The sequence below is a fragment of the Tachysurus fulvidraco genome, chromosome 1, assembly GCF_022655615.1.
Source record: "Tachysurus fulvidraco isolate hzauxx_2018 chromosome 1, HZAU_PFXX_2.0, whole genome shotgun sequence".
Classification (NCBI taxonomy): Eukaryota; Metazoa; Chordata; class Actinopteri; order Siluriformes; family Bagridae; genus Tachysurus; species Tachysurus fulvidraco.
In genome coordinates, this window is record NC_062518.1 from 51,821,105 (window position 1) to 51,848,063 (window position 26,959).

The following is a 26,959-nucleotide window of genomic DNA, read 5'->3' on the forward strand; positions in this document are numbered from 1 at the left end:
AAAATGTGTCCAGGCAGAATTTCTAAATCGTCCGGGATTTTGTTATTCTAGCCTCAAATGTGTTTACGGTGAATTTGCATTGCTCTCTCTTTCATTCACATACTAGTCACGCCCCCCCCCCCCCTACAGTTCGCTTTGTATTGAGTGGAAGTGTGGGGTGTATAGCTACCGTGATTGGTCGATAGTATTCTCTGTACACATTTAATTGGTCAGTCACCTCAAGCGCGAACTTCCTTGTTTACCACTGGCAAAGCGCATGGCTACCCGGCATCTTCAGTCATGTCGAAACGCAAGTGTAAGTTCACTGACGAATTAAAACAAAAATTTCCATGTTTTCGTGTCGGTCGAGATCAACATGAAGCTGAGTGGCACTTACGTGTCGGTGAACGATCCAGAGGCACACATATGTTCAGCAAAGCATCGAAAGGCAGCGAGGGGCGAGAGCTTATTAGCTAATGTGACGGAGTTTTTCGTAAGTAAAAACAAAAGTGCAGCTGTCACTGCTGCTGAGGCTGCCGATGCTCTCCACACGGTTAAGCACCATGAAAGCTACAGGTCAATGGACTGCACATCTGGCTTGTTAAAAAAGGTTTTCACAGATTCTAAAACAGCTCAAAAATTCTCAAGTGCTCGAACAAAGACAGAGGCAATTGTAAATACTGTGATAGCCCCATGTTCTGTTGAAGACATCCCCTACTGTGGCGTGTGTACTGATGGCAGCAATCATGGAGCAGTAAAGATATTCCCTCTGCTCATTCAGTATTGTGATTGGAAAAACGGCGGTGTGCAAAGTAAATTACTTGAAATTAAAAACACCCCAAATGAATCAGCTATTTCACAGTACATAAAAGACACACTGGAAAAGAAAGGGATATTTTCTAAATGCATTGCATTTACTGGTGACAACTGCAACACAGATTTTGGAGGAATCCAAAATGAGATTAGGAAGAATGTTTTTGCAAATTTAAAGAAGTCCCTGCAGAACACAGCTCTTATTGGTGTAGGCTGCCAGCACATCATCTGAACAATTGTGTTCACCACGGAGCAGACACACTGGATGTTGACATTGAGCATGGAAAGTGTTCTTTTTGTCACAGGAAAAACCACCAATGCACATCAGGAAGTTTTTTGAAGATGAGTTCAGTGAGATTTACCTCTGGCAAATGCATTCATTCATGTGTGTATTTCAGTCGAAAATTCAAGAGATGGAGAGAGAGAGAACAATTGAGTTGTGGAAGTAAAGAGGATTCTATACAGTGTCCATAGCATGCTTCATGAACGCAAGATGAACAACTTCATGCCTCTTAAAGTCAAAAGTATGCTGGCACAAAATCAGAAGGATGGGTTAGGGTCAAAGGTGTGAGCATTTCAGTGCTCAGGTACAGGGCCTGTACAGTACATGTTTGGACTATCTAGAGAGATGGATGGCACCCATGTAGGAGTTTTCCACTTTTATGTGGATGGATCTGAGTGAGATTCCTGACTGGAATGACGTAGAGGGCTGTATCAGGCACCTAGCTGACTTCAGTGATCTACAAGCACACCAGAGGTGGACCAAATTCTTTGAAAGATCCAAAAGTGCTGAGTCATTCAGAGCTGCTTAAGATGGCACAGTTTTTTTTGCCGTACCTGCTCACAATGCAAATGTTGAGCGTATCTTTTCACTGATGCAAGCCCAGTGGACCAGGGAGAGGAATCGCTTGTCTGTTGATTCACTGAAGGGGATTCTGTGCACTCAGTACAATTACAAGCACATGACCTGCAAAGACTTCCATTCCTACTTAATGAGTAAACGTAGACTGTTGGGAAAGATTCAGTCCTCTGAAAAATATACCCCACGTGAGGAGGACTGAAAAGTATCATCCATTGTTCCACTTTTCAACTTTAAAAATGTCTTATTTTGTGCAATTAGGTTTTATTAGCTCATATTGCATAAAATGTTTAATCATTTTTTCCCCAGGATTCATCCCTCTCGTCCTGTCTGTCCCTCATCAGTACTATCTGATCCAGCAGAGGAAAATCTGGAGTGATGCTCAGGCTTACTGCAGAGCCACATACACTGACCTGGCGATCATCGACAGTAATGACAACATAGTCCGACTTCAGAATGAAGCACAAAAACAACAGTTCAGTTCCAGTGCTTGGATTGGACTCTACAATCCCATCAACAGCTGGCGCTGGTCCATGGGAAATGAACCACTGGGGACTACGTGGTGGTATTCAGGTCAACCCAATAATATTGTTGGACATGACGAGTGTGGTGCGATTGGTCCCTGGGGTTGGAATGATCTGGACTGTACTTCACTACACTCCTTTGTCTGTTTTGATGGTAAGACTTTACATATTGCTCACTATTATTTTATCAGTAGAAAATATTGTTTCGTAATAAAAAAATTGTGTGTATTCATGCTCACTGTAGTGATTGTAGTGGCACGGATATTATGACAGAACAAATTTCAGATTTGCCTTCGTAAATGTTTACATTTCAGACACTTTATACAATATTTATTTGATCAGTCTACCAGGTCTACATGTGTGCCATGTTCTTGCTGTTCTGTTGAGAGTTTTAATGTTGTAATCTGTATAGCTTTTTATTTGTAAAAGTATTGAAATTGCCTGAATATTCATGTTCATCATGTGTTTTTATTCTCACAGTCAGTAAAACTGGAAATCAGAGGTACATTTATATTTCTACTACTATGACATGGCTTGACGCTCAGACTTACTGTAGGCAGCATCACACAGACTTGGCCAGCTCGAGAAATGCAACTGAAGAATCAGTGATACAGGGACTGACCTCTGGCTGGACTTGGTTTGGTCTGTTCAGAGACTACTGGAAGTGGACAGACCAAACTAACTTCTCTACCATCAGCTGGATGTCTGGAAAACCAGATAATGCCCTGAAGAATGAAACCTGTGGTTATATAAATAACAGTCAGGCTGTTGATGCTCAGTGCTCAGACATAATGCCTTTCTTTTGTTACGCAGGTGAGTTAATGATTTATTCAGTCTTATATTTAGACATTTAATTAAACTGAGGTCAGAATGATAGTTTAATTGTGTGTTATTGTGTTTCTGCATTTAGAAATCACAGGACGACAACAACAAATACTAAGAGTGAAGGTCCGATCCAAAGAGGATGTGAACGATCCTGCAGTGATGACGGCCATCTTGGAGCAGGTGGGTCTCATCCTCCATAAGACTTATAATGTATATTTTCATTATTCATTAAACTCTGACACATAAACTGTATTGTATTTAGATTTAAAATGTTGTATTCAGTTTCTGTATCATTTTCTACAAGATAATCCTGCTTTGTTTAATAATATAATTTTATTCTGTTCTTCAGATCAAAGAGAAACTGAAGGATCTTTTGAAGACACAGAACATCACAGTGAAATGGCGAAAACAACCAGATGGAGTTGTGTTTAACAAGCTGAAAGGAAAAAATATACTACCGTAGAAGATTAAAGTGTGATCTCTAAATCTAAATTCTTTTTAAGTTCTCTTTATATTGATTTTGGAATATCTGTTTAGTTTTTATATGCATATTAGCATAATAAGAATCTGATGTTAAATCTCTTTCTATAATTAATGTGTAGTTTGAGATTCTATTATGAAACACACTATCTGTACATTATAATAAGGTCTTTGGATAACATCTTAGGTGTAAGCAGATCCCTTGACATCATGTGTAATATTATTCTTATACTTGTATGATACTTTAGCACTGTATTTATTTATTGATTTATTAATGTTACTTATTTATCTATTTATTAAAAATATACATTCATCATGTTTCTGTGTCCTTGTGTTGCAAAAATGTTTGTTTCTACACTCTCAGTTCTTCATTTAGAGAAAAGTCATGCCTACAGATATGTACAGGTTGGTGTGATTGTCACCTGACCTGAACCCCATAGAGAATCTATGAGCTATTGTCAAGAGGAAAATGAGAAACGAGACCAAAAAAATCACCTCTATGCCAAACTGAGGCAGTAATTAGAGCAAAAGGACCCAAACCTAGTTTGAGTACATGTACAGTAAATGAACAAACTGTCCAGAAGGCCAACAATTCACTAAAAATATTTTTAATGGTCTTATAGAGTATTCTAATTTTTTGTGATAATGTATTGGTGGGTTTTTGTTAAATGTGAGCCAAAATCATCACAATTAAAAGAAACAAAGACTTAAACTATTTCAGTCTGTGTTACTGAATTTATATACTACATCAGTTTCACTATTTTTGAGTTGAATTACTGAAAGAAATGAACTTTTCCACAACATTCTAATTTATTGAGACGTACCTGTATATTCACTTGATATTCAGTTGTAGTGTAGAAGATTCAGGAATGAATAACATATGATAATAATGTGTCATCATAAATATATATAAATCAACTGTATTGTGTTGAATATGAAAAGTTTATTCTGATGAAGCACATTATAACTTAATAAAACCTTTAGCTTGAGACAAAGTTAAAGGATTTAAGTGATTACAGAACATGTAAACATGTATACATGTAACTCTATACTTTGCTTTAACACAAATTCAAGGGTGATGCAGCAGCAGATATCATACTGATACCAGCTGCATTCTTTTGTTATTTCAGTTGAAAGAGGCCATTGTTTGTAAGTTTATTTGTTTATTTAATATTATTCTTGTTTAAAAAATTATTTTAACTACATTTAAAAAAGAAGATTTGCTGTACATTTAACAAAGATGATTATCATTGGAATTAACGCTGAAATCTGTTTAGTCATAAAAGTTACCTTCATTTCTAGTTTTTAATTAGTAGTTTACTTAAAGTGTTTATTTTAGTTAAACAGAAAATAACATCTTTCTTTCTTTCTTTCTTTCTCTTTCTTTCTTTGTTTCTTTCCTTATTTTCTCTCTCTCTCTCTGTTTTGCACTTAGGTCTCCTAACCCAAACCCAACAGGATTTCTTGGTTGCCCAGTTCCACTTCACGATATACAGCTGTAGAGAGGACATTATAATTAATAACACTCTGTTGTCACCCCGACGAGGATGAGTTTCCTTTTTGTTCCTGTCAAGGTTTATTCCTAATATCGTCTCATGAAGTCTTTTCTTACTACCATTGCCTCAGGCATGTTCATTAAGGATAAATATAAACGTAATTTAACGTAAACTTTATTTCGAATCACATCACAAATTATTATGTATCTGTAAATTTGCTGTGACACAATGTATGTGCACCTGAATATAATGACTACCTCTGACCATTGAGCCATCTTATACAGTACACGTAGTGTTGTATCCTGACAAAATTAAAACAATACTGAGTTTAAAATTGCTTTCTTAATGTTAGGGATTAGCGCAGATCCGTGATGGATCTGCGCAGATTTATGGCCATGTGCATTTGTGTTTGTTTATGTCACGTGATTGCCCTGTCTTTATCTGTTCCTCCCGGTCATCACACCTGTTCCCCATTGTGTGTGATTGTCCGTGTCGCTATATATTTGAGCCGCGTTGCATTAGGCAGCGCAGCTTCATTGAATATATTGATTGTTCCCTGTGTAGCATGGTATATGTTTGTCTTCCTAATGTATTAAACCCCTTTCATTTGAAGCTATCCTGCGTACGGGTCTGTCACCGCACCACCTCCGTCCGGGGACCTGACACTTAAGGTCCATCATTGAGTTTCTTTCACATAGAATATAGACATGTTATTGTCACGTGACCTATTTATGTGAACTAATGCACTAAACCTTTAAGCCCTTACAATAATAGTGTGGAGACACACACATGTCCAGAATGTCAAGTCCCACACCGACATCGCACATGCATTCCGCTTTCTTTTTCCCTTTTGGAGCCTCTTGTGGATTCAGCATTTGGCAGACGGCCTTATCTAGAGCAACGTACAAAAGTGCTTAAATCTCCAACATTGAATACATTAATGCTGCTCACTAGGTTACATACTTAAGATACCATGAGTTTAAAACATTTGTTCAAAGTTACAATGAAAAAGTGTCAAAGGTTTTTTTTTTTTTCATGCAAAAGATAAGGAAAGAAGTGCTAGTTGAAGTGTTTCCTAAATAAGTAGGTCTTCAATCGCCGCTTGAAATAGCCAGTGACTCAGCTGTCCGGACCTCTAGGGGAAGTTCATTCCACCACCTTGGTGCCAGAACAGAGAAGAGTCTAGTAGTGTACTTGCCTCCTACCCTGAGAGATGGTGGAACCAGTCGAGCAGTGCTGGTAGATCGGAGGTTGCGGAGTGCAGTGCGAGGAATGATAAGTGCTTTGAGGTAAGAAGGAGCTGGTCCATTTTTGGCTCTGTAGGCCAGCATCAGTGTTTTGAATCGGATGCGTGCAGCTACCGGAAGCCAGTGGAGGGATCGCAGCATCGGGGTGGTATGCGAAAACTTTGGCAGGTTAAAAACAAGCCGGGTAGCTGCATTTTGGATCATTTGCAGAGGACGGCTTGCATTCATAGGTAGACCTCCCAGCAGTGCGTTGCAGTAATCCAGTCCAGAAATGACAAGAGACTGAACAAGTACTTGAGCAGTCTCTGTGGACAAAAATGGCCGAATCCTTCTAATGTTGTAGAGAAGAAACCGACATGAGCGAGTCACATTAGCAACATGAGAGGAAAAGGACAGTTGATTGTCTATGATTACCCCAAGGTTGCGAGCTGTGGCTGAAGGGTGGAGCACATCGTTGTGCAAGGATATAGCAAGATTATGACCTGGGGATGAATCACCTGGGATGAACAGCAGTTCAGTTTTGCTAGGATTGAGCTTTAACTGATGAGCAGTCATCCATGATGAAATTTCTGCCAGACATGCTGAGATCCGGTCAGAAGCTGTGGCATCTGAGGGTGGGAAAGAAAAGATAAGTTGTGTATCATCAGCATAGCAGTCGTAAGAGAACCCATGTGATGAAATAACTTCACCAAGAGAGTGAGTATACAGGGAGAAAAGAAGAGGACCAAGTACTGAGCCCTCCCTGATACACTCCCCTCCATGTTACCTGATATGAGCGTCCGTCCAGGTAGGAAGTGAACCATTCCCAAGCTGATCCGCAAATCCCAAGACTCTTGAGGGTGGATAAGAGGGTCTTGTGGTTGACCGTATCAAACGCTGCTGAAAGGTCAAGGAGGATAAGGACGGATGACAGTTTGTCTGATCTAGCAGCATGTAGTTTCTCAGAGACATCCAAAACGGCTGTCTCTGTTGAGTGAGCTGCTTTAAAGCCAGACTGGTTGGGGTCTTGGAGGTTGTTCTGTGAGATATAGACAGACAGTTGATTATAGACAATGCGTTCAAGAATTTTTGAAAGAAATGAGAGAAGTAATACCGGTCTGTAGTTACTGATGTCTGATGGATCCAGAGCAGGTTTTTTTAGGATGGGAATAACCCTTGCTCTCTTGAAAGTAGTTGGTACCTGACCAGATGCTATGGATCTATTGATGATAGTGGAAATGAAGGGCAAAAGGTCTTGTGAGATGGACACAAGCGAACCTTCAATTTAAATAGGTAAGCCCTGCCCCCAATTCACACCTTAAGGGAGACTGAAACTACTCCTGATTAATCAGCTGGGAGAACAACAAAGACCAACATTATAAAATCAACAATGGTATAGAATATAACACAATTCAAATAACACTACTCTAGAACAAAGTGAGTTAAGCAGATAGTATACGAAAGACAGGAACCTACTTTACCAGAAGACAATATAATCAAATGTAGGGAGTTAAAGCACACTCCTGAACTTATCCTGAACTTATGTTATGCCATTTATGTTCTGTGGAGTTGTTTCTTCACTTTGTTTATAACCAGTGCTCTCCTTCTCTGCTGCACTTTCCTGGTCTCCTGGACTATGGTGTGACTGAGTATTACTTTCAAGCTCATTGACAATATTGTCGACCTCCACCGGCTCCCTCTTCCTGCTTTTTCTTCTGCTCGCAATCTGGTGGCAGCCTAACACAAAATAGGAAATTCTTGTTCAAAAAGAACAATTTTGCAATTTTTATTTACAAGAATGTAAATATATAAATATATGAAATTCCTTTGACTTTTGCTATCAATTTGTGTTTTTAAATGTAGACAGTATGATAAGCAATGTATTTTAGACCAGGTTTAGACACCATGCACATTTCAGACCATAACACTTCTACTTCACTTAATGAGAAGCAGTAGAGCCGGATGAAATATAAAGCTAAACAATGACCATGACACATAATCTAAATATCTCTCTTCTCTGTCAGAGCTACTCATAATCTGTCCTCTACTGCTGGTTTCTTTCCTCTCTCCATGTCTGCAGTGAGCATCATTATACTTCTAATTATATTCTCATATGGAGTCATTGTAACTTTGCTTTTTATACACTTTTGGATTCATTCATTTAATTTCCCTTTTGTGGAACATTATAGTTATTTCTGAACAGAAATATCCACAGTGAGCTTACAGACAGACCACCTATCTGTCTGCATGGTGCTGTTGGTCCATGAACTTGTGAACCAGTATCCATGTTTTCATCGATACAGACTTCAAAGAATTTTTTTAAGTCATTCTGGACGATGTCGTCTGCAAGGTGTTGTAAATGTAAATGTAAATCTCCATGTGCCCTGAATGAAAAATGCAAATTGTGGTTCTGCTGAATAGTTTACATTTTAATGACTCAATTCTTTGATGTCAGTGGAATGCAGGAGCATGTGTTTATGTAAAATGGGATAAAAGGGATGGAGTGATTTGCATAAGTCATTTTGCCAGAAGGAAGATGAGTAAGCAGCTCAGTTTTAACAAAGGATAATAATCTCTGAAGGTCAATGTCACGTTTCTTAGATGAAGCATTGCACAACACATTTATTCACATAAGCCACAATCTAGCATAATTTTACCCAGTAAAATAAACACATGAAAATGCGTTACAGAAACATGACACAAGCAATGATGACCAGACAGACACAAGGGCAGGTATAAATAAGGCAACACCTTAGGCATAACAAGCAACAGGTGGGAAAAGACACACAGCCTTAAAACCAGAATCTCTGCCAGCAGCCCAACTAGTAGCCTGACAGAATTGTCCCAGAAGTTCATGACAGACACAGAGTCAAATTAAAACCATAATATTCATGGTTTTTCTTTATATTTCTGCTGATATTTATACGGGTAAATTTGTGCAAAAAGAACAGCCAAGAACAGAAATATTTACAGTTTCCATGTCACAGTTTCTCTGTTTACTCCTTTTACTTGACTCACATTTTCCCAAGTCTTGTACCTACAATACTAGCCTTGTTGTCTTTCCTATTTATCTGGTAAGTTAGCTATAAACTGTTCTGTTGCTCAGCAAAGTACTCATATCATATCATATATGGTAATGAGTGGCTTCTATTACCACTTTTGCACCATTTTACATAGGAGCATCAGGGCCTGTGACTATAAGCGATGTTTTAGCTTAGTGATTGTATATTGTATATATTGTATATATTGTATATCCCCAATGAGCAAGCCTGAGGTGACTGTGGCAAGGAAAAAGTCCCTTAGATCGAAAAGGAAGAAACCTTGAGAGGAACCAGACTCAAAGGGGAACCTCATCCTCATTTGAGTGACAGTGGAGGGTGTGAATATAAATCTACAGTCTGATAATTGTGTATTGATGAGGAGGTTGTTGTCCTCTAGGACCACTTGGATTTGGCATCTCCTCAGAATGTCCGAATGCTTCATGAAGCAAAGTCCAACTGGAGCTAGAACATCTCTAGATGCCTCAGGATCCTCACATGGTTGGTTTCATCTGAATTAAGGTAAAAAATCTTCATGACACGGAAGACAATCTGAGCTGTTACAATCTCTGGATGCCTCTGGATGGGTAGAAAAATAGAATCAGTGGAGAGCCGTAGCTGTTGTTCATAATATTAGGTAACGTGTATGTAATATTATGGGATGTATTATGAGTTCTTAATCTACATTTAAACTGGGAAAGTTTAAATACACAACAGCTCGAGTGGTTGATCGACTCTGGAGCATCAAAGCATATGACGTGTCATGAAGAAATTCTCCAAAACTATCAGCAATTTCCAAAACCACAGTCAGTGAAACTCGGTGACGGCAGAGTGGTTGATGCCCTAGGACTTGGTAATGTTAAGCTGAGAATGACATTCAGAGTCGAAGATGTCAAAAATGTCACAATGTTTGATGTGCTGTAAGTTCCAAAGCTATCTGGGAATCTTTTCTCATTGGGAGCTGCTGTTAGAAGAGGAAATACGGTGCGGTTCCAAAAATCTTGCTGTTACATCCGTAGTAAAAATGGAGATCTCCGAGGAATGGGAACACAAAGATCTGATGGGCTGTATCAGCTGGATGTCGAGGGAAATTCACAGATTTTCTCTTATTAACTTTGATAAAGTGTTAATTGTAGGAGATTTTAACATTCATGTTGACGACACAAACGACGCTTTAGGACTCACATTTATGGACTTACTAAACTCACTTGGGCTCAAACAAAACATCACTAGTGCAACTCTGTTCTGGAAATAACCAGAACAATCCCAGGTTTTTATTTAGAACAGTGACTATAGATTAACAAAAAAACAGAAATCTGAACACTATTCCATCACAGTTCAGTAGTGAGGACTTTATGAGATTCTGTAGCAGGAAGAAAATAGGTGACACTCAACATATGAGAGCAATTAGTGACACAATCTCACCTAAGGCTTTACAGAGCTTTACAAATACAGGACAGGAAGAGTTAGATAAACTTATTTCTACAGCTAAATCAACAACATGTTCACTAGACCCCATCCCAACTAAACTGCTGAAAGAAGTGTTACATAAAGCTGGAGAGCCTCTTCTTAATATCATAAACTCCTCGTTATCTTTAGGTTACGTCCCGGAGTCTTTTAAGTTGGCAGTTATTAGGCAGTTATCAAATTACATACCTATTTCACACCTTCCGTTTATGTCTAAAATACTTGAAAAGGTTGTGTCTGTTCAACTGAGCTCCTTCTTACAGGAGAGCAACATCCTTGAAGAGTTTCAGTCAGGTTTCAGGCCCCATCATAGCACAGAAACTTACTTACCCTAACTTGTCATTAGGGAACATTATTAGAAGACATGGGATTAATTTCCATTGTTATGCTGATGATACACACTTATATATCTCATCAAAACCAGATGAAATAGCCACAGTGTCCAAATTAACTCAATGCCTTAGAGAGATTGACAAGTTACAAAGGTTTTTAAAACTGTTTTGGTTGCCTTGTGTCTCATGTTTCTGTTCAAATCAGAAATAAAATAAAAATACTCAGAAAAACTGAAAAGAATAGGCCTACTTTACTGTGGGCCTAAAATACAACCTATTTACAGTCTGTGGATCACAAAAGTATCAGTGAGAATTTGAGAACACTCGTTTAAACAGTACATACACTCGAACTTGATGCACATCACATGTTTTACTTTACTGATACTGATTTTAATTGTAATGCAAAGACCGGTCATCGGGACAAAAGCTGTCATGTACAATAAAAGCGCCTGCGCTTGGACTTGCGCTCAGGATTTTTATTTATTTATTTATTTATTTATTTATTTATTTATTTTGAGCGTGTGGATGAAGCCGTGAACTCGTTCTGAATATTTTAAAGGCGTAACAGCTGATGAAAAAACACAGACAATTGTAGACGAAAATGAAGTTTTTATTTTATACAAAACATTTTCGCCTCGTCTTTTTTTCGTCAACAATGATGCATGTTAATTTAGTCTTAGTCAGCGTTTTTGGACAGTGATGCAGTCTTGTCATCGTCTCACCTTAGTCATAAAAAAAAGGTTGTTGACGAACATATTTCGTCTCGTCTCACGAAATTAACACCACAATAATCCAACCTAGTGTTGAACTAGTGTTTTTGTATCATGTCAAAGGTGATGGTATTGCCGCAAAGCAAATAGCATTATGGATGACCTCAAACACACTCTTCATCCTCCTGCCGTATGGAAAAAGGTACTAAAAGGGCACTCACAACCTACTGTGTAAGTGTTTCTTTCCACAAGCCATCAGACTCCTCAACAACTGAACTGAACTGTACCGAGCACACACACACACACACTCACATGTGTGGACTGCACTGATCTGCACCAAATACACTCTCGTCCAATACACATCAATGTCTACAGAAACACCCACCTGTTTACATGATGTTTTGCACACTTTTTGCACATGCTGTCTTGCACATTTCAGTCAATTCATGTTTTGCACACTACATTTCAATATTACATTAAGTGTAGATATGTTTAAATAAAACCATCTTGTTCAGATTCCTATATTTTTGAACAATGTACTGTATAATATACAGAATGCACACCGGTCAGCACTTCTTTTTGTGTATTGTTTTGTAGTGTTTTGTATTGTTTTTTAGAACTGTCATTTGTCTCCCACTGTTTGCACCAGGATGCACAGATGCACTGTACATTATGTGACTAGGACAACTTACAAAGTCCTTAGCTCTGTTTTGTTCATTTTATCTCTGTTTTTGTTTTTATGTAGCTCCATGGTCCTAAAGAAACGTTGTCTCATTTCACTGTTTACTGCGTCAGCTATATACGGTTGAAATAACAATAAAGGCTTCTTGACTTGACTTCTCAGGAACCAGGTTACATATGTAGATTTGTGATGTGTATATACAGTATTTTGTTATACTGTCCTTTTGTGTTGTTATTTTGGTTGATGTCTTTTCATTGTTTGTCTCACTCATGTTTCCTGATTGATCTCATTTATTTTTATTTCAACCCTAAAATATGTTGTGTATTTAATCCTTTCTGTGTTTGGTGTGATATCCAAGTTCCTTGCTGTTCTGTTCTGGTTTTTGATCGTGCCGTGTTCCCCCTTTTGTGTGTTTTGGATTATCCTTGCTAACTTGGCTTGTACAGTAGATCGCTCGACCTCTGCCTGTTTCCTGTTAGTCAGTTTTCATTCATGATTTGGAATAATCTGCCTTCTCTTTAAATAAAATGCCTTTACTGCACCTGAAATTAACTTTATTATTACAGGATGTGATGAACTAAATAGTGTAGATTCATGAAATAAAACCTTTAACTGTACTCTTTAGTCAGTAGTGTTGCAGATTCCCAGATTAATCCTGATAATGCCAAACCCATGGTTACAGATCAGTATGATGAACCACTCTTTGTGCTGCTTAAGTCAAACAATAAAAACCAAAATGAACCCTTCTTTAAATTACACACTAAAGTGAACTTAATGGTAACTTAAACTTGAACTCCAGTCCTGTTCAGTTTGGTTCATTTCAGATTTACATCCAGTTTGTTTTGTAAAGTAGGGAAAGTTGGAGGTGCTATTTGGCAGCATGTCAGATCACTGTTTCATCAGATTTTAAAGTACGGACCAGAAAGACACTCAGATACACTGTTTATCAGCTGCAAAATCTGATGGTTTACCTCCTTCACATTTCAGGTATGTTTCAACATTCTCCTATTATTCATTCATTTCCTCCCCTCAATAGGGGAAGTTGTACAGATTTTAACATGTGGGATTAAAATATTGGGGTATTAACAAAAAAATTACATTCATTAAATAATTAACAAATAATACAGTTCTCAAAAGCTCATAAAAGTCTGTAATGTATAAAATATTTGAATGTCATTGTTTATTAGAAAATTATTGCTGAGTTTAAGTCTGGTGTAAACCTACATTTTCCAACAACTAACCTGTGAGTCTTAAGTTGTCTTAATAATTATAAATTAGCAGTTGAACTTTATTATTCACTTATGCATGTCCAGAGATTTATAAAGAATATATAGTTTATAGTTTTTTTTAGCATTTACGATGTTTTTAATTTTGTTGTCTTCATGTTTAGAAAAGTAATTATATAATTCTATTTTAAATGTGATAATTAAGGAAACCTGTATCCCGAACATCCCTGAGATCTAATCCAGGTTTGAACAGAAAATTAATCCCCAGTGTGCGATCCTACTGCCGGACTACCAGACACTTGTATTTGGGCTATAAATAATTACAAATAAATATTTATTTAAAATGATGGTTACTAACTAAAACCATTACTTCTTGTGTAAAGTCTTGTGAAAAATTAATATTACAAATGTTGTCATTGCCTGTTTCATAATTAAGCTCATCTGTTTTCAGTTGTGTATCAGTGATTTATGTGTCTATTTAAACCACTGTGTGTGTTCTTTTCTTTAAAGTGAATGTTCTGTGTTTTCACAATGTTACAAAGCCTCTTGTTTATGTTCATCACTTTGACCACATTTTAGTTTGTGTGACCTGATTCAGAACTATCAATTTCTTGCTGTTTTTTTGACCTGCCATTGCCCTTTTTTTTGTCTGCACAAACCCTCCAGTACTGACAATTTAAAACTGCTGAGAGATTTTAATCATGTTTCTTATGTCTTAGTGACTTTATCCTCAACACATCAGTAATGGAGCAGCGTCTATTCATACTCTTGATTTTCACAGGTGAGAGAAGTGTGTGTGTGTGTGTGTGTGTGTGTGTGTGTGTGTGTGTGTGTGTGTGTGTGTGTGTGTGTGTGTGTGTGTGTCAGTGCTTTAGGTGCAAGTTGTGAACTATTTAGTATGCCTGCTGATTCAAAATGATTGCTTCATCAATAAAATTCAGCAGCTGAAACACAATTAAAGTAAGGAAAAGTATGTGAAGAATTAATTAAATTAAGGAATAAATTCTGACAGAGCTCATATTGCATAAAATGTTTAATCATTTTTTCCCCAGGATTCATCCCTCTCATCCTGTCCATCTCTCGTCAGTACTATCTGATCCAGCAGGGGGAAACCTGGAGTGATGCTCAGGCTTACTGCAGAGCCACATACACTGACCTGGCGATCATCGACAGTAATGACAACATGGTCCGACTTCAGAATGAAGCACAAAAACAACAGTTTAGTTCCAGTGCTTGGATTGGACTCTACAATCCCATCAACAGCTGGCGCTGGTCCATGGGAAATGAACCACTGGGGACTACGTGGTGGGAACCAAGTCAACCCAATAATGTTGGTGGACATGACGAGTGTGGTGCGAATTCTCCCTGGGGTTGGTATGATCTGGACTGTACTTCATTATTCCCCTCTGTCTGTTTTGATGGTAAGATTTTACATATTGCTCACTATCAGTAGAAAATATTGTGCGTATTCATGCTCACTGTAGTGATTGTAGTGGCACGGATATTATGACAGAACAAATTTCAGATTTGCCTTCATAAATGTTTACATTTCAGACACTTTATACAATTATTTGATCAGTCTACCAGGTCTACATGTGTGCCATGTTCTTGCTGTTCTGTTGAGAGTTTTAATGTTGTAATCTGCATAGCTTTTTATTTGTAAAAGTATTAAAATGCCTGAATATTCATGTTCATCATGCGTTTTTATTCTCACAGACAGTTATACTGGAAATCAGAGTTACATTTACATTACTACTAATTTGACATGGCAGGAAGCTCAGACTTACTGTAGACAGCATCACACAGACTTGGCCAGCTCAAGAGATGCAACTGAAGAATCAGTGATACAGGGACTGACATCTGACTGGACTTGGTTTGGTCTGTTCAGAGACTCCTGGAAGTGGACAGACCAAACTAGCTTCTCTACCATCAGCTGGATGTCTGAAAAACCAGATAATGCTGATTGTGATGACAACTGTGGTTATATAAATAACAGTCAGGCTATTGATGCTCAGTGCTCAGACATAATGCCTTTCTTCTGTTATGCAGGTGAGTTAATGATTTATTCTGTCTTATATTTAGACATTTAATTAAACTGAGGTCAGAATGATAGTTTAATTGTGTGTTATTGTGTTTCTGCATTTAGAAATCACAGGACAACAACAAATACTAAGAGTGAAGGTCCAATCCGAAGAGGATGCGAATGATCCTGCAGTGATGATGGCCATCTTGGAGCAGGTGGGTCTCATCCTCCATAAGACTTATAATGTATATTTTCATTATTCATTAAACTCTGACACATAAATTGTGTATTGTATTTAGATTTAAAATGTTGTATTCAGTTTCTGTATTATTTTCTAAAACATTTTGTTTTCAGATCAAAGAGAAACTGAACAATCTTCTGAGGACACGGAACATCACAGTGAAATGGCGAAAACAACCAGATGGAGTTGTGTTTAACAAGCTGAAAGGAAAAAATATACTACCGTAGAAGATTAAAGTGTGATCTCTAAATCTAAATTCTTTTTAAGTTCTCTTTATATTTATTTTGGAATATCTGTTTAGTTTTTATATGCATATTAGCATAATAAGAATATGATGTTAAATCTCTTTCTATAATTAATGTGTAGTTTGAGATTCTATTATGAAACACACTATCTGTACATTATAATAAGGTCTTTGGATAACATCTTAGGTGTAAGCAGTTCCTTTGACATCATGTGTAATATTATTCATAGAGTTGTATGATACTTTAGCACTGTATTTGTTTATTGATTTATTAATGTTACTTATTTATCTATTTATTAAAAATATACATTCATCACTGTTTCTGTGTCCTTGTGTTGCAAAAATGTTTGTTTCTACACTCTCAGTTCTTCATTTAGAGAAAAGTCATGCCTACAGATATGTGCAGGTTGGTGTGATTGTCACCTGACCTGAACCCCATAGAGAATCTATGAGCTATTGTCAAGAGGAAAATGAGAAACGAGACCAAAAAAATCCCCTCTATGCCAAACTGAGGCAGTAATTAGAGCAAAAGGACCCAAACCTAGTTTGAGTACATGTACAGTAAATGAACAAACTGTCCAGAAGGCCAACAAAAAAAATATTTTTAATGTCTTATAAAGTATTCTAATTTTTTGAGATAATGAATTGGTGGGTTTTTGTTAAATGTGAGCCAAAATCATCACAATTAAAAGAAACAAAAACTATTTCAGTCTGTGTTACTGAATTTATATACTACACCAGTTTCACTATTTTTGAGTTGAATTACTGAAAGAAATGAACTTTTCCACAACATTCTAATTTATTGAGACGTAAATGTATATTCACTTGATATTCAGTTGTAGTGTAGAAGATTCAGGAATGAATAACATGTGATAATAATGTGTCATCATAAAATACATAAATCAACTGTATTGTGTTGATATGAAAGTTTATTCTGATGAAGCAAATTATATTTAATAAAACTTTAGCTTAGACAAAGTTAAAGGATTTAAGTGATTACAGAACATGTAAACATGTATGCATTTAACTCTATACTTTGCTTTAACACAAATTCAAGGGTGATGCAGCAGCAGATATCATACTGATACCAGCTGCATTCTTTTGTTATTTCGGTTGAAAGAGGCCATTGTTTGTAGTTTATTTGTTTAGTTAATAGATTATTCTTGTTTAAAAAATTATTTTCACAGATTGCTGTACATTTAAACAAGGATGATATCAGTGGAATTAACGCTGAAATCTGTTTAGTCATAAAAGTTACCTCATTTCTAGTTTTAATTAGTAGTTTACTTACAGTATGTATTTTAGTTAAACAGAAAATAACATCTTTCTTTCTTTCTTCTTTCTTTCTTTTCTTTCTTTCCTTATTTCTCTCTCTCTCTATCTTCTCTCTCTCTCTCTTCTCTCTCTCTCCTCTCTCCTCTCTCTCTCTCTCTGTGTCTCAGATTTGCACTTAGGTCTCCTAATCCCAAACCCAACATGATTGGTTGCCCAGTTCCACTTTACGATATACAGCTGTAGAGAGGACATTATAATTAATAACACCCTGTTGTCACGCCAACGAGGATGAGTTTCCTTTTGTTCTTCTCAAGGTTTATTCCTAATATTGTCCTCATGAAGTCTTTTCTTACGACCATTGCCTCAGGCAATGTTCATTAAGGATAATATAAATTTAACTTAAACTTTATTTCGAATCACCTCACAAATTATTATGTATCTGTAAATTTGCTGTGAAACAATGTATGTGCATCCCTGAATATAATGACTACCTCTGACCATTGAGCCATCTTATACAGTACACGTAGTGTTGTATCCTGACAAAATTAAAACAATACTGAGTTTAAAATTGCTTTCTTAATGTTAGGGATTAGCGCAGATCCGTGATGGATCTGCGCAGATTATGGCCATGTGCATTTGTGTTTGTTTATGTCACGTGATTGCCCTGTCTTTATCTGTTCCTCCTCCCGGTCATCACACCTATTCCCCATTGTGTGTGATTGTCCGTGTCGCTATATATTTGAGCCGCGTTGCATTAGCAGCGCAGCTTCATTGAATATATTGATTGTTCCCTGTGTAGCATGGTATATGTTTGTCTTCCTAATGTATTAAACCCCTTTCATTTGAAGCTATCCTGCGTACGGGTCTGTCACCCGCACCACCTCCGTCCGGGGACCTGACACTTAAAGGTCCATCATTGAGTTTCTTTCACATAGAATATAGACATGTTATTGTCACATGACCTATTTATGTGAACTAATGCACTAAACCTTTAAGCCCTTACAATATAGTGAGGAGACACACAGATGTCCAGAATGTCACGTCCCACACCCGACATTGCACATGCATTCCGCCTTCTTTTTCCCTTTTGGAGCCTCTTGTGGATTTTATATCCTTACATTTACATTTACAGCATTGACAGACGCCCTTATCCAGAGCGACGTACATAAGTGCTTAAATCTCTAACATTGAATACATTAATGCTGGTTCACTAGGTTACATACTTAAGATACCATGAGTTTAAAATATTTGTTCAAGGTTACAATGAAAAAGTGTCAAAGGTTTTTTTTTTTTTTTAAATGCAAAAGATAAGGAAAGAAGTGCTAGTTGACGTGTTTCCTGAATAAGTAGGTCTTCAACCGCCGTTGAAAATAGCCAGTGACTCAGCTGTCCGGACCCCTAGGTGCCAGAACAGAGAAGAGTCTTGTAGTATACTTGCCTCTTACCCTGAGAGATGGTGGAACCAGTCGAGCAGTGCTGGTAGATCAGAGGGTGCGGGGTGCAGTGTGAGGAATGATGAGGGCTTTGAGGTAAGAGGGAGTTGGTCCATTTTTGGCTTTGTAGGCCAGCATCAGTGTTTTGAATTGGATGTGTGCAGCTACCGGAAGCCAGTGGAGGGATCGCTGCAGCGGGGTGGTATGTGAGAACTTTGGCAGGTTGAAAACAAGCCGGGCAGCTGCATTTTGGATCATTTGCAGAGGACGGATTGCATTCATAGGTAGACCTGCCAGCAGTGCATTGCAGTAATCCAGTCTAGAAATGACAAGAGACTGAACAAGTACTTGAGCAGTCTCTGTGGACAAAAATGGCCAAATCCTTCTAATGTCGTAGAGAAGAAACCGACATGAGCGAGTCACATTAGCAACACGAGAGGAAAAGGACATTTGATTGTCCATGGTTACCCCAAGGTTGTGAGCTGTGGCTGAAGGGGAGATCAGATCGTTGTGCAAGGATATAGCAAGATCATGACCTGGGGATGAATCACCTGGGATGAACAGCAGTTCAGTTTTGCTAGGATTGAGCTTTAACTGATGAGCAGTCATCCATGATGAAATTTCTGCCAGACATGCTGAGATCCGGTCAGAAGCTGTGGTATCTGAGGGTGGGAAAGAGAAGATAAGTTGTGTATCATCAGCATAGCAGTGGTAAGAGAACCCATGTGATGAAATAACTTCCCCAAGGAGAGTGAGTATACAGGGAGAAAAGAAGAGGACCAAGTACTGAGCCCTGTGGGATGCCAGTGGAGAGTCTGCGTGGAGCAGATGTCACTCCCCTCCATGTTACCTGATATGAGCCTCCTTCCAGGTAGGACGCAAACCATTCCCAAGCTGATCCGCAAATCCCAAGACTCTTGAGGGTGGATAAGAGAGTCTTGTGGTTGACCGTATCAAACGCTGCTGAAAGGTCAAGGAGGATAAGGACAGATGACAGTTTGTCTGATCTAGCAGCATGTAGCTTCTCAGAGACATCCAAAAGGGCTGTCTCTGTGGAGTGAGCTGATTTAAAGCCAGACTGTTTGGGATCTTGGAGGTTGTTCTGTGAGAGATAGACAGACAGTTGATTATAGACAATGCGTTCAAGAATTTTTGAAAGAAATGAGATAAGTGATACCAGTCTGTAGTTACTGATGTATCCAGAGCAGGTTTCTTTAGGATGGGAATAACCCTTGCTCTCTTGAAAGTAGTTGGTACCTGACCAGATGCTATGGATCTATTGACGCTAGTGGAAATGAAGGGCAAGAGGTCTTGTGAGATGGTCTGGAGCCTAGTGGTAGGGAGTGGATCCAATGGGCAGGTGGTAGGATTGCAGGACTGGATGAGTTGTAAAATCTCTTCTGCTGCCACAGTTGAAAAAATGTGACAACGAAGGTGTAGGGGAATCCATACTCTGAGATGCAAGTGCAGTCGGGGCTGAAGTGAAGGTTTTTCTTCAATTTTCTTCACCTTCAATCTGAAGGTGAATTTCCTCAATCTTCTCCTGGTAGAAAGAAGCAAAGTCTTCTGCAGTCAGGGAGGATGAAGAAGGGGAAGCCGGGGGTTGAGCAGAGAAGAGATGATGTTGTGGAATTTCCGAGGGTCATGTGAGGAAGCTTCAAGCTTTTCCTTGTAGAAGGAAGTCTTGGCAGAAGTCACATCTGAGGAGAACTTGACAAGAAGTGTTCTGTAAAAATCAAGATCTGCATCAAGTTGTGATTTCTTCCACTTTCTCTCTGATGATCTTAGCTCTCTTCGATTGTTGCGCAGCACATCTGAAAGCCAAGGAGCAGAACAATAAGGTATCTTGGGTTTAGTGAACATAGGGCAGAGGAAGTCCATAGTTGAGGAAAGATATGAGAGGAAAGTATCTGTGGCTGAGTCCAAGGGTAGTGAGGAAAAAGACTCAGGATCAGGAAGGGAAGAAAGAGTGCCAGAAGCTACAGATAAAGGGGACACAGAGTGAAGGTTGCGGCGAGTAAGAGCGAGGGGGTCAGAGGTAGTTTTAGGTAAGATAGGTAGAGTGATGGTGAAGGATACCAGGTGATGATCAGAGACGTGTAGTGGGGTAGGAGTCACGTCTGTAGCTGGAGAAGGACGGGTGAAAACCAGGTCCAGGACATTGCCTCCTTTGTGTGTGGGGATGTAGCTGTTGAGTGTGAGGGAGAAAGAGTCGAGAAGAGACAGGAGGGAAGAAGAATGTAGCTTGTCAGAGGGGAGGTTGAAGTCACCAATCACTATCAGGGGGGAGCTATCGGAAGGGAAGGCACTAAGCAGTGAGTCCATTTCTTCCAGGAAGTCTCCTAGGGGACCAGGAGGGCGGTAGACAACAATGATAACAAGGTTGATAGGAGAGGTAACTGAAATGGCATGGAATTCAAAAGAAGAGATTGTTAAATGAGAGAAGAATAGAGGTGTAAAGCACCATTTCTTTGACAACAATAAACCTGTACCACCACCCCTGCCTGTTTCTCGTGGTGAGTGAGAGAAAGCATAGGCAGAGGATAAAGCAGCTGGTGTAGCAGTGTTCTGTGGGGATATCCAGGTCTCTGTTAGAGCAGGAAAATCAAAGGAATAATGGGAAGTTAAAGCAGAGATAAAATCAGCTTTCTTTACCGCAGACTGACAATTCCAGAGCCCACCTACCACCACTGTTTGAGACTTGCACAACAGAGGACGGTAGATGAGGTTACTGGGATTGTGACCTCTGCTTTGTGGATGAGAGCGTCTGCGAGAGTAGGCCTTGAGTACAGAGATGGGTTTAATGCACATAATTGTAGTCAAACAAGAGTGAGAATTAAGGTATGGTAGAAAATATCAAGCAGTACTAGACACTAATGCTAGAGAGAGATTCTGACAAACCGCTAGAACCTTCAATTTAAATAGGTAAGCCCTGCCCCCAATTCACACCTTAAGGGAGACTGAAACTACTCCTGATTAATCAGCTGAGAGAACAACAAAGACCAACACTATAAAAATCAACAATGGTATAGAATATAACACAATTCAAATCACACCACTCTAGAACAAAGTGAGTTAAGCAGATAGTATACAAAAGACAGGAACCTACTTTACCAGAAGACAATATAATCAAATGTAGAGAGTTAAAGCACACTCCTGATTAATCAGCTGAGAGAACAACAAAAACCAACACTATAAAATCAACAATGGTATAGAATATAACACAATTCAAATCACACTACTCTAGAACAAAGTGAGTTAAGCAGATAGTATACAAAAGACAGGAACCTACTTTACCAGAAGACAATATAATCAAATGTAGAGAGTTAAAGCACACACGGTCACTGTGTGAAAACTACATATACCATGAACACCCGCTCCAGACACGCTACTGTTAGCATGTGGCTAATGTTTGGTCATAGATATCTACACCTAGATGTCGCCTGTTTACGGCAGTACATTGGACCGAATGCGTCAATAGGGCCGCCATCTTGGAACGGGGACCCCCTTCTCTTTAATGCATCAGCGTCAATATAGGTAAAGGGAAATAAAATCACCATAAATCATCATGAATGCCATTTTCTAGTTTTTTTGGTTCGTTACAACAGTCAGCCATGTATTTATCACTGAGTCCAGAGAAAATGTAAGGTTTATGTAATAAATCAAGTGAACAGTTGATGATGATGATGATGATGATGATGAACAAAATGATGACTTCATGATGACTTTAGTGGATTCTGTACCGAGTGTTTAGGCGCTACAGAGTTGTACATTCACCTTCACATAAACAATTTGAACAACTAGTGAGAATTGGGCAGTTTACATTTTACATTCATGTGCATTTGTTTTTACCCTCTCGTTGACCCACCACAGAATATATGACCACCAGTCACTGAATGACCACTGGGCATGAATGACCACTAGGCGTTGAATGACCACCAAGCGCTGAATGACCACCTCGAGCAGCATGTTGTCAACCCGGAGCATCAGCCTGTCCTGCAGCATCCACTAAGTCCACCTTTATTTGTGCAGAAGTATAGAAATTTCTACATAATTTATTGATTTTCTATAAATAAAATTTTTTCATCAGCTTACTCTCAATGTTCTCTTGAGGATGCACTAAAATGTAGGTCATGCTAATGTGGTCATGTGGTGTTTCTCACAGCCGATCAACATGAACGCGCAGCAGAGGCAAAGAACATCGGCTGATGTTTTGTTGTTGGCATCTTCTGTGTTGGGAAGTATACCTGAGGCAGTTTTATCCTGGGAAACAGCAGTAATCTGTCTGGCTTCCTTGGCCATTACTGCAGAGATTTGTATATATTTTTTTGTATTTTAAATTGTTTTATTATAGTTTTTATTTGTTTTATATATAGCAACCTACAAGCTTTCCATATATGTTCTGGATGTTAAAGTTTTCAGAAGGAACATCTGATTTATGGTCTTTCTTTCTTTCTTTCTTTCTTTCTTTCTTTCTTTCTTTCTTTCTTTCTTACCCACCCACCCACCCCCTATCAGGCCAGATGCAAAAACCAGAACAACAGGGGAAATTGTTTTTTTACTTTAATAATTTGGTAATTGCTGCCATTGTTTGTTTTGAACCTGGTGATCACCATCCTGGTCAGTTTAGTAAGATCATTTTCAAAATAGAAAGAATGGCAACATATTTGTTAATGGAATTTGTTTTAATGAAATTTGATAAATATTTTTTTTTAATTATTGATGTGGATTTTATTTTATTTTAACTCCAACTTAAAAAAAATAATAGTAATGATAATAAATGTTGTTGTTTTCATATTGAAATCATGTTTCCTCTCTTATTTATGAATTTAGTTGCATCAGTCAGCTTTGACCTGGAGATATGCTGAGTAATGTTTGACATACACCAGCCAGTGGTTATAATTGTTTAGAAATTAAATATAATAAAAAGCATAAGAGGTATAAAGGAAGTTTTATTCACAAGAACGTATGCTATGTTTTTGAGTGGTGTGTGTTTGTGTGTGTTTGTGTGTGTGTGTGTTTGAGTGTGAGAAACACGTGCAAAGTTTGTTTTTTTCACCTTTTCTTTTGTCATAAAGCACAAAGTTGAGTGTAAAATGGCGGAAGGGGAACAAAGCGCTCCGCATCAGGAGCTTTGGGATTATGACCAATAACACACGTTTGTTCTCTTGTGCAGAATTACAATGTCAGATTGTAAATAGAGCATCCGCTAGAAGTGTGTTACAGATTATTAATATAAAACAAGTTAGTGAGGTAATGTAAACCTGAGGTGATTGTTAATATAAATAGTGAGGTAATGTAAACCTGAGGTGATTGTTAATATAAACCAAGTTAGTGAGGTAACATAAACCTGAGGTTATTGTTAATATAAATAGTGAGGTAATGTAAACCTGAGGTGATTGTTAATATAAATAGTGAGGTAATGTAAACCTGAGGTTATTGTTAATATAAACCAATTTAGTGAGGTAATGTAAACCTGAGGTGATTCTTAATATAAATAGTGAGGTAATGTAAACCTGAGGTGATTGTTAATATAAATAGTGAGGTAATGTAAACCTGAGGTGATTGTTAATATAAACCAAGATAGTGAGGTAAGGTAAACCTGAGGTGATTGTTAATATAAATAGTGAGGTAAGGTAAACCTGAGGCGATTGTAAATATAAAAAGTGAGGTAATGTAAACATTAGGTGATTGTTAATATAAATAGTGAGGTAATGTAAACCGGGGGGCACGGTGGCTTAGTGGGTAGCGCGTTCGCCTCACACCTCCAGGGTCAAGGTCCCGCTTCCACCTTGTGTGTGCGGAGTTTGCATGTTCTCCCCATGCCTCGGGGGTTTCCTCCGGGTACTCTCCGGTTTCCTCCCCCGGTCCAAAGACATGCATGGTAGGTTGATTGGCATCTCTAGAAAATTGTCCGTAGTGTGTGATTGCGTGAGTGAATGAGAGTGTGTGTGCCCTGCGATGGGTTGGCACTCCGTCCAGGGTGTATCCTGCCTTGATGCCCGATGACGCCTGAGATACTCACAGGCTCCCCGTGACACGAGGTAGTTCGGATAAAGCGGTAGAAAATGAGTGAGTGAGTGAGTAATGTAAACCTGAGGTGATTGTTAATATAAACCAAGTTAGTGAGGTAACATAAACCTGAGGTGATAGTTAATATAAATAGTGAGGTAACATAAACCTGAGGTGATTGTTAATATAAAACAAGTTAGTGAGATAATGTAAACCTGAGGTGATTGTTAATATAAACCAAGTTAGTGAGGTAACATAAACCTGAGGTGATAGTTAATGTAAATAGTGAGGTAACATAAACCTGAGGTGATTGTTAATATAAAACAAGTTAGTGAGATAATGTAAACTTCAGGCGATTGTTAATATAAAAAGTGAGGTAATGTAAACATTAGGTGATTGTTAATATAAAAAGTGAGGTAATGTAAACCTGAGGTGATTGTTAATATAAACCAAGTTAGTGAGGTAACATAAACCTGAGGTGATAGTTAATATAAATAGTGAGGTAACATAAAACTGAGATGATTGTTAATATAAACCAAGTTAGTGAGGTAATGTAAGCTTGAGGTGATTAATATAAATAGTAAGTTAATGTAAACCTGAGGTGATTGTTAATATAAATAATGAGATAACGTAAACCAAGGGTGATTGTTAATATAAATAGTGAGGTAACGTAAACCTGAGGTGATGGTTAATATATACCAAGTTAGTGAGGTAATGTAAACCTGTGATGATTGTAAATAAAAATTAGCGAGGTAATGTAAACCTGAGGTGAATGTTAATATAAACCGACTTAGTGAGGTAACGTAAACCTGAGGTAATTGTTAATATAAATAGTGAGGTAACGTAAACCTGAGGTGATTGTTAATATACAACAAGTTAGTGAGATAATGTAAACCTGATGTGATTGTTAATATAAATGGTGAGGTAACGTAAACCTGAGGTGATTGTTAATATAAACCACGTTAGTGAGATAATGTAAACCTGAGGTGATTGTTAATATAAACCAAGTTAGTGAGGTAATGTAAACCTGAGGTGATTGTTAATATAAATAGTGAGGTAACGTAAATCTGAGGTGAATGTTATTATAAATAGTGAGGTAACATAAACCTGAGGTGATTGTTAACATAAAACAAGTTTGTGAGATAATATAAACCTAAGGTGATTGTTAATATAAATTGTGAGGTAACGTAAACCTGAGGTGATTGTTAATATAAACAAAGTTAGTGAGGTAACGTAAACCTGAGGTGATTATTAATATAAAACAAGTTAATGAGGTAATGTAAACCTGAGGTGATTGTAGATGAAAATTAGTGAGGTAACGTAAACCTGAGGTGATTGTTAATATAAATAGTGAGTTAACATAAACCTGAGGTGATTGTTAATATAAACCAAGTTAGTGAGGTAACGTAAACCTGAGGTGATTGTTAATATAAATAGTGAGGTAACGTAATCCTGAGGTGATTGTTAATATAAATAGTGAAGTAATGTAAACCTGAGGTGATTGTTAATATAAACCAAGTTAGTGAGGTAACGTAAACCTGAGGTGATTGTTAATATAAAACAAGTTAGTGAGATAATGTAAACCTGAGGTGATTGTTAATGTAAATAATGAGGTAATGTAAACCTGAGGTGATTGTTAATATAAACCAAGATAGTGAGGTGACATAAACCTGAGGTGATTGTTAATATAAATTGTGAGGTAACGTAAACCTGAGGTGATTGTTAATATAAATAGTAAGGTAATGTAAACCTGAGGTGATTGTTAATATAAACCAAGTTTCTGAGGTAATGTAAACCTGAGGTGATTGTTAATATAAACCAAGTTATCGAGGTAACATAAACCTGAGGTGATTGTTAATATAAATAGTGAGGTAATGTAAACCTGAGGTGATTGTAAATAAAAATTAGTGAGGTAATGTAAACCTGAGGTGATTGTTAATATAAATAGTGAGGTAATGTAAACCTAAGGTGATTGCTAATATAAACCAAGTTAGTGAGGTAATGTAAACCAGAGGTTAGTGTGGTAATGTAAACCTGAGGTGATTTAATATCAAGCAAGTTAGTGAGGTAATGT

General features: G+C 37.9%; 1 protein-coding gene across 1 annotated transcript; it reads left to right on the forward strand.

Annotated features, from left to right (window-relative positions):
• Positions 1 to 11,790: 11,790 nt before the first annotated feature.
• LOC113639995 (putative C-type lectin domain family 20 member A) lies at positions 11,791 to 16,409 on the forward strand. Its single transcript, XM_047814309.1, has 6 exons — positions 11,791 to 13,418; positions 14,377 to 14,438; positions 14,710 to 15,078; positions 15,374 to 15,706; positions 15,804 to 15,895; positions 16,035 to 16,409. Exons 2-6 carry the CDS (start codon positions 14,402 to 14,404, stop codon positions 16,146 to 16,148), a joined length of 945 nt encoding a protein of 314 aa, XP_047670265.1. The 5' UTR covers positions 11,791 to 13,418; positions 14,377 to 14,401; the 3' UTR covers positions 16,149 to 16,409.
• Positions 16,410 to 26,959: the final 10,550 nt, after the last annotated feature.

Coding starts and splice junctions, on each gene's coding strand:
- LOC113639995 (XM_047814309.1), top strand. CDS start 14,402: ATGGAGCAGCGTCTATTCATACTCTTGATTTTCACAG. Junction 14,439..14,709: donor CATACTCTTGATTTTCACAG/GTGAGAGAAGTG, acceptor TTTTTTCCCCAG/GATTCATCCCTCTCATCCTG. Junction 15,896..16,034: donor TGATGGCCATCTTGGAGCAG/GTGGGTCTCATC, acceptor TTTTGTTTTCAG/ATCAAAGAGAAACTGAACAA.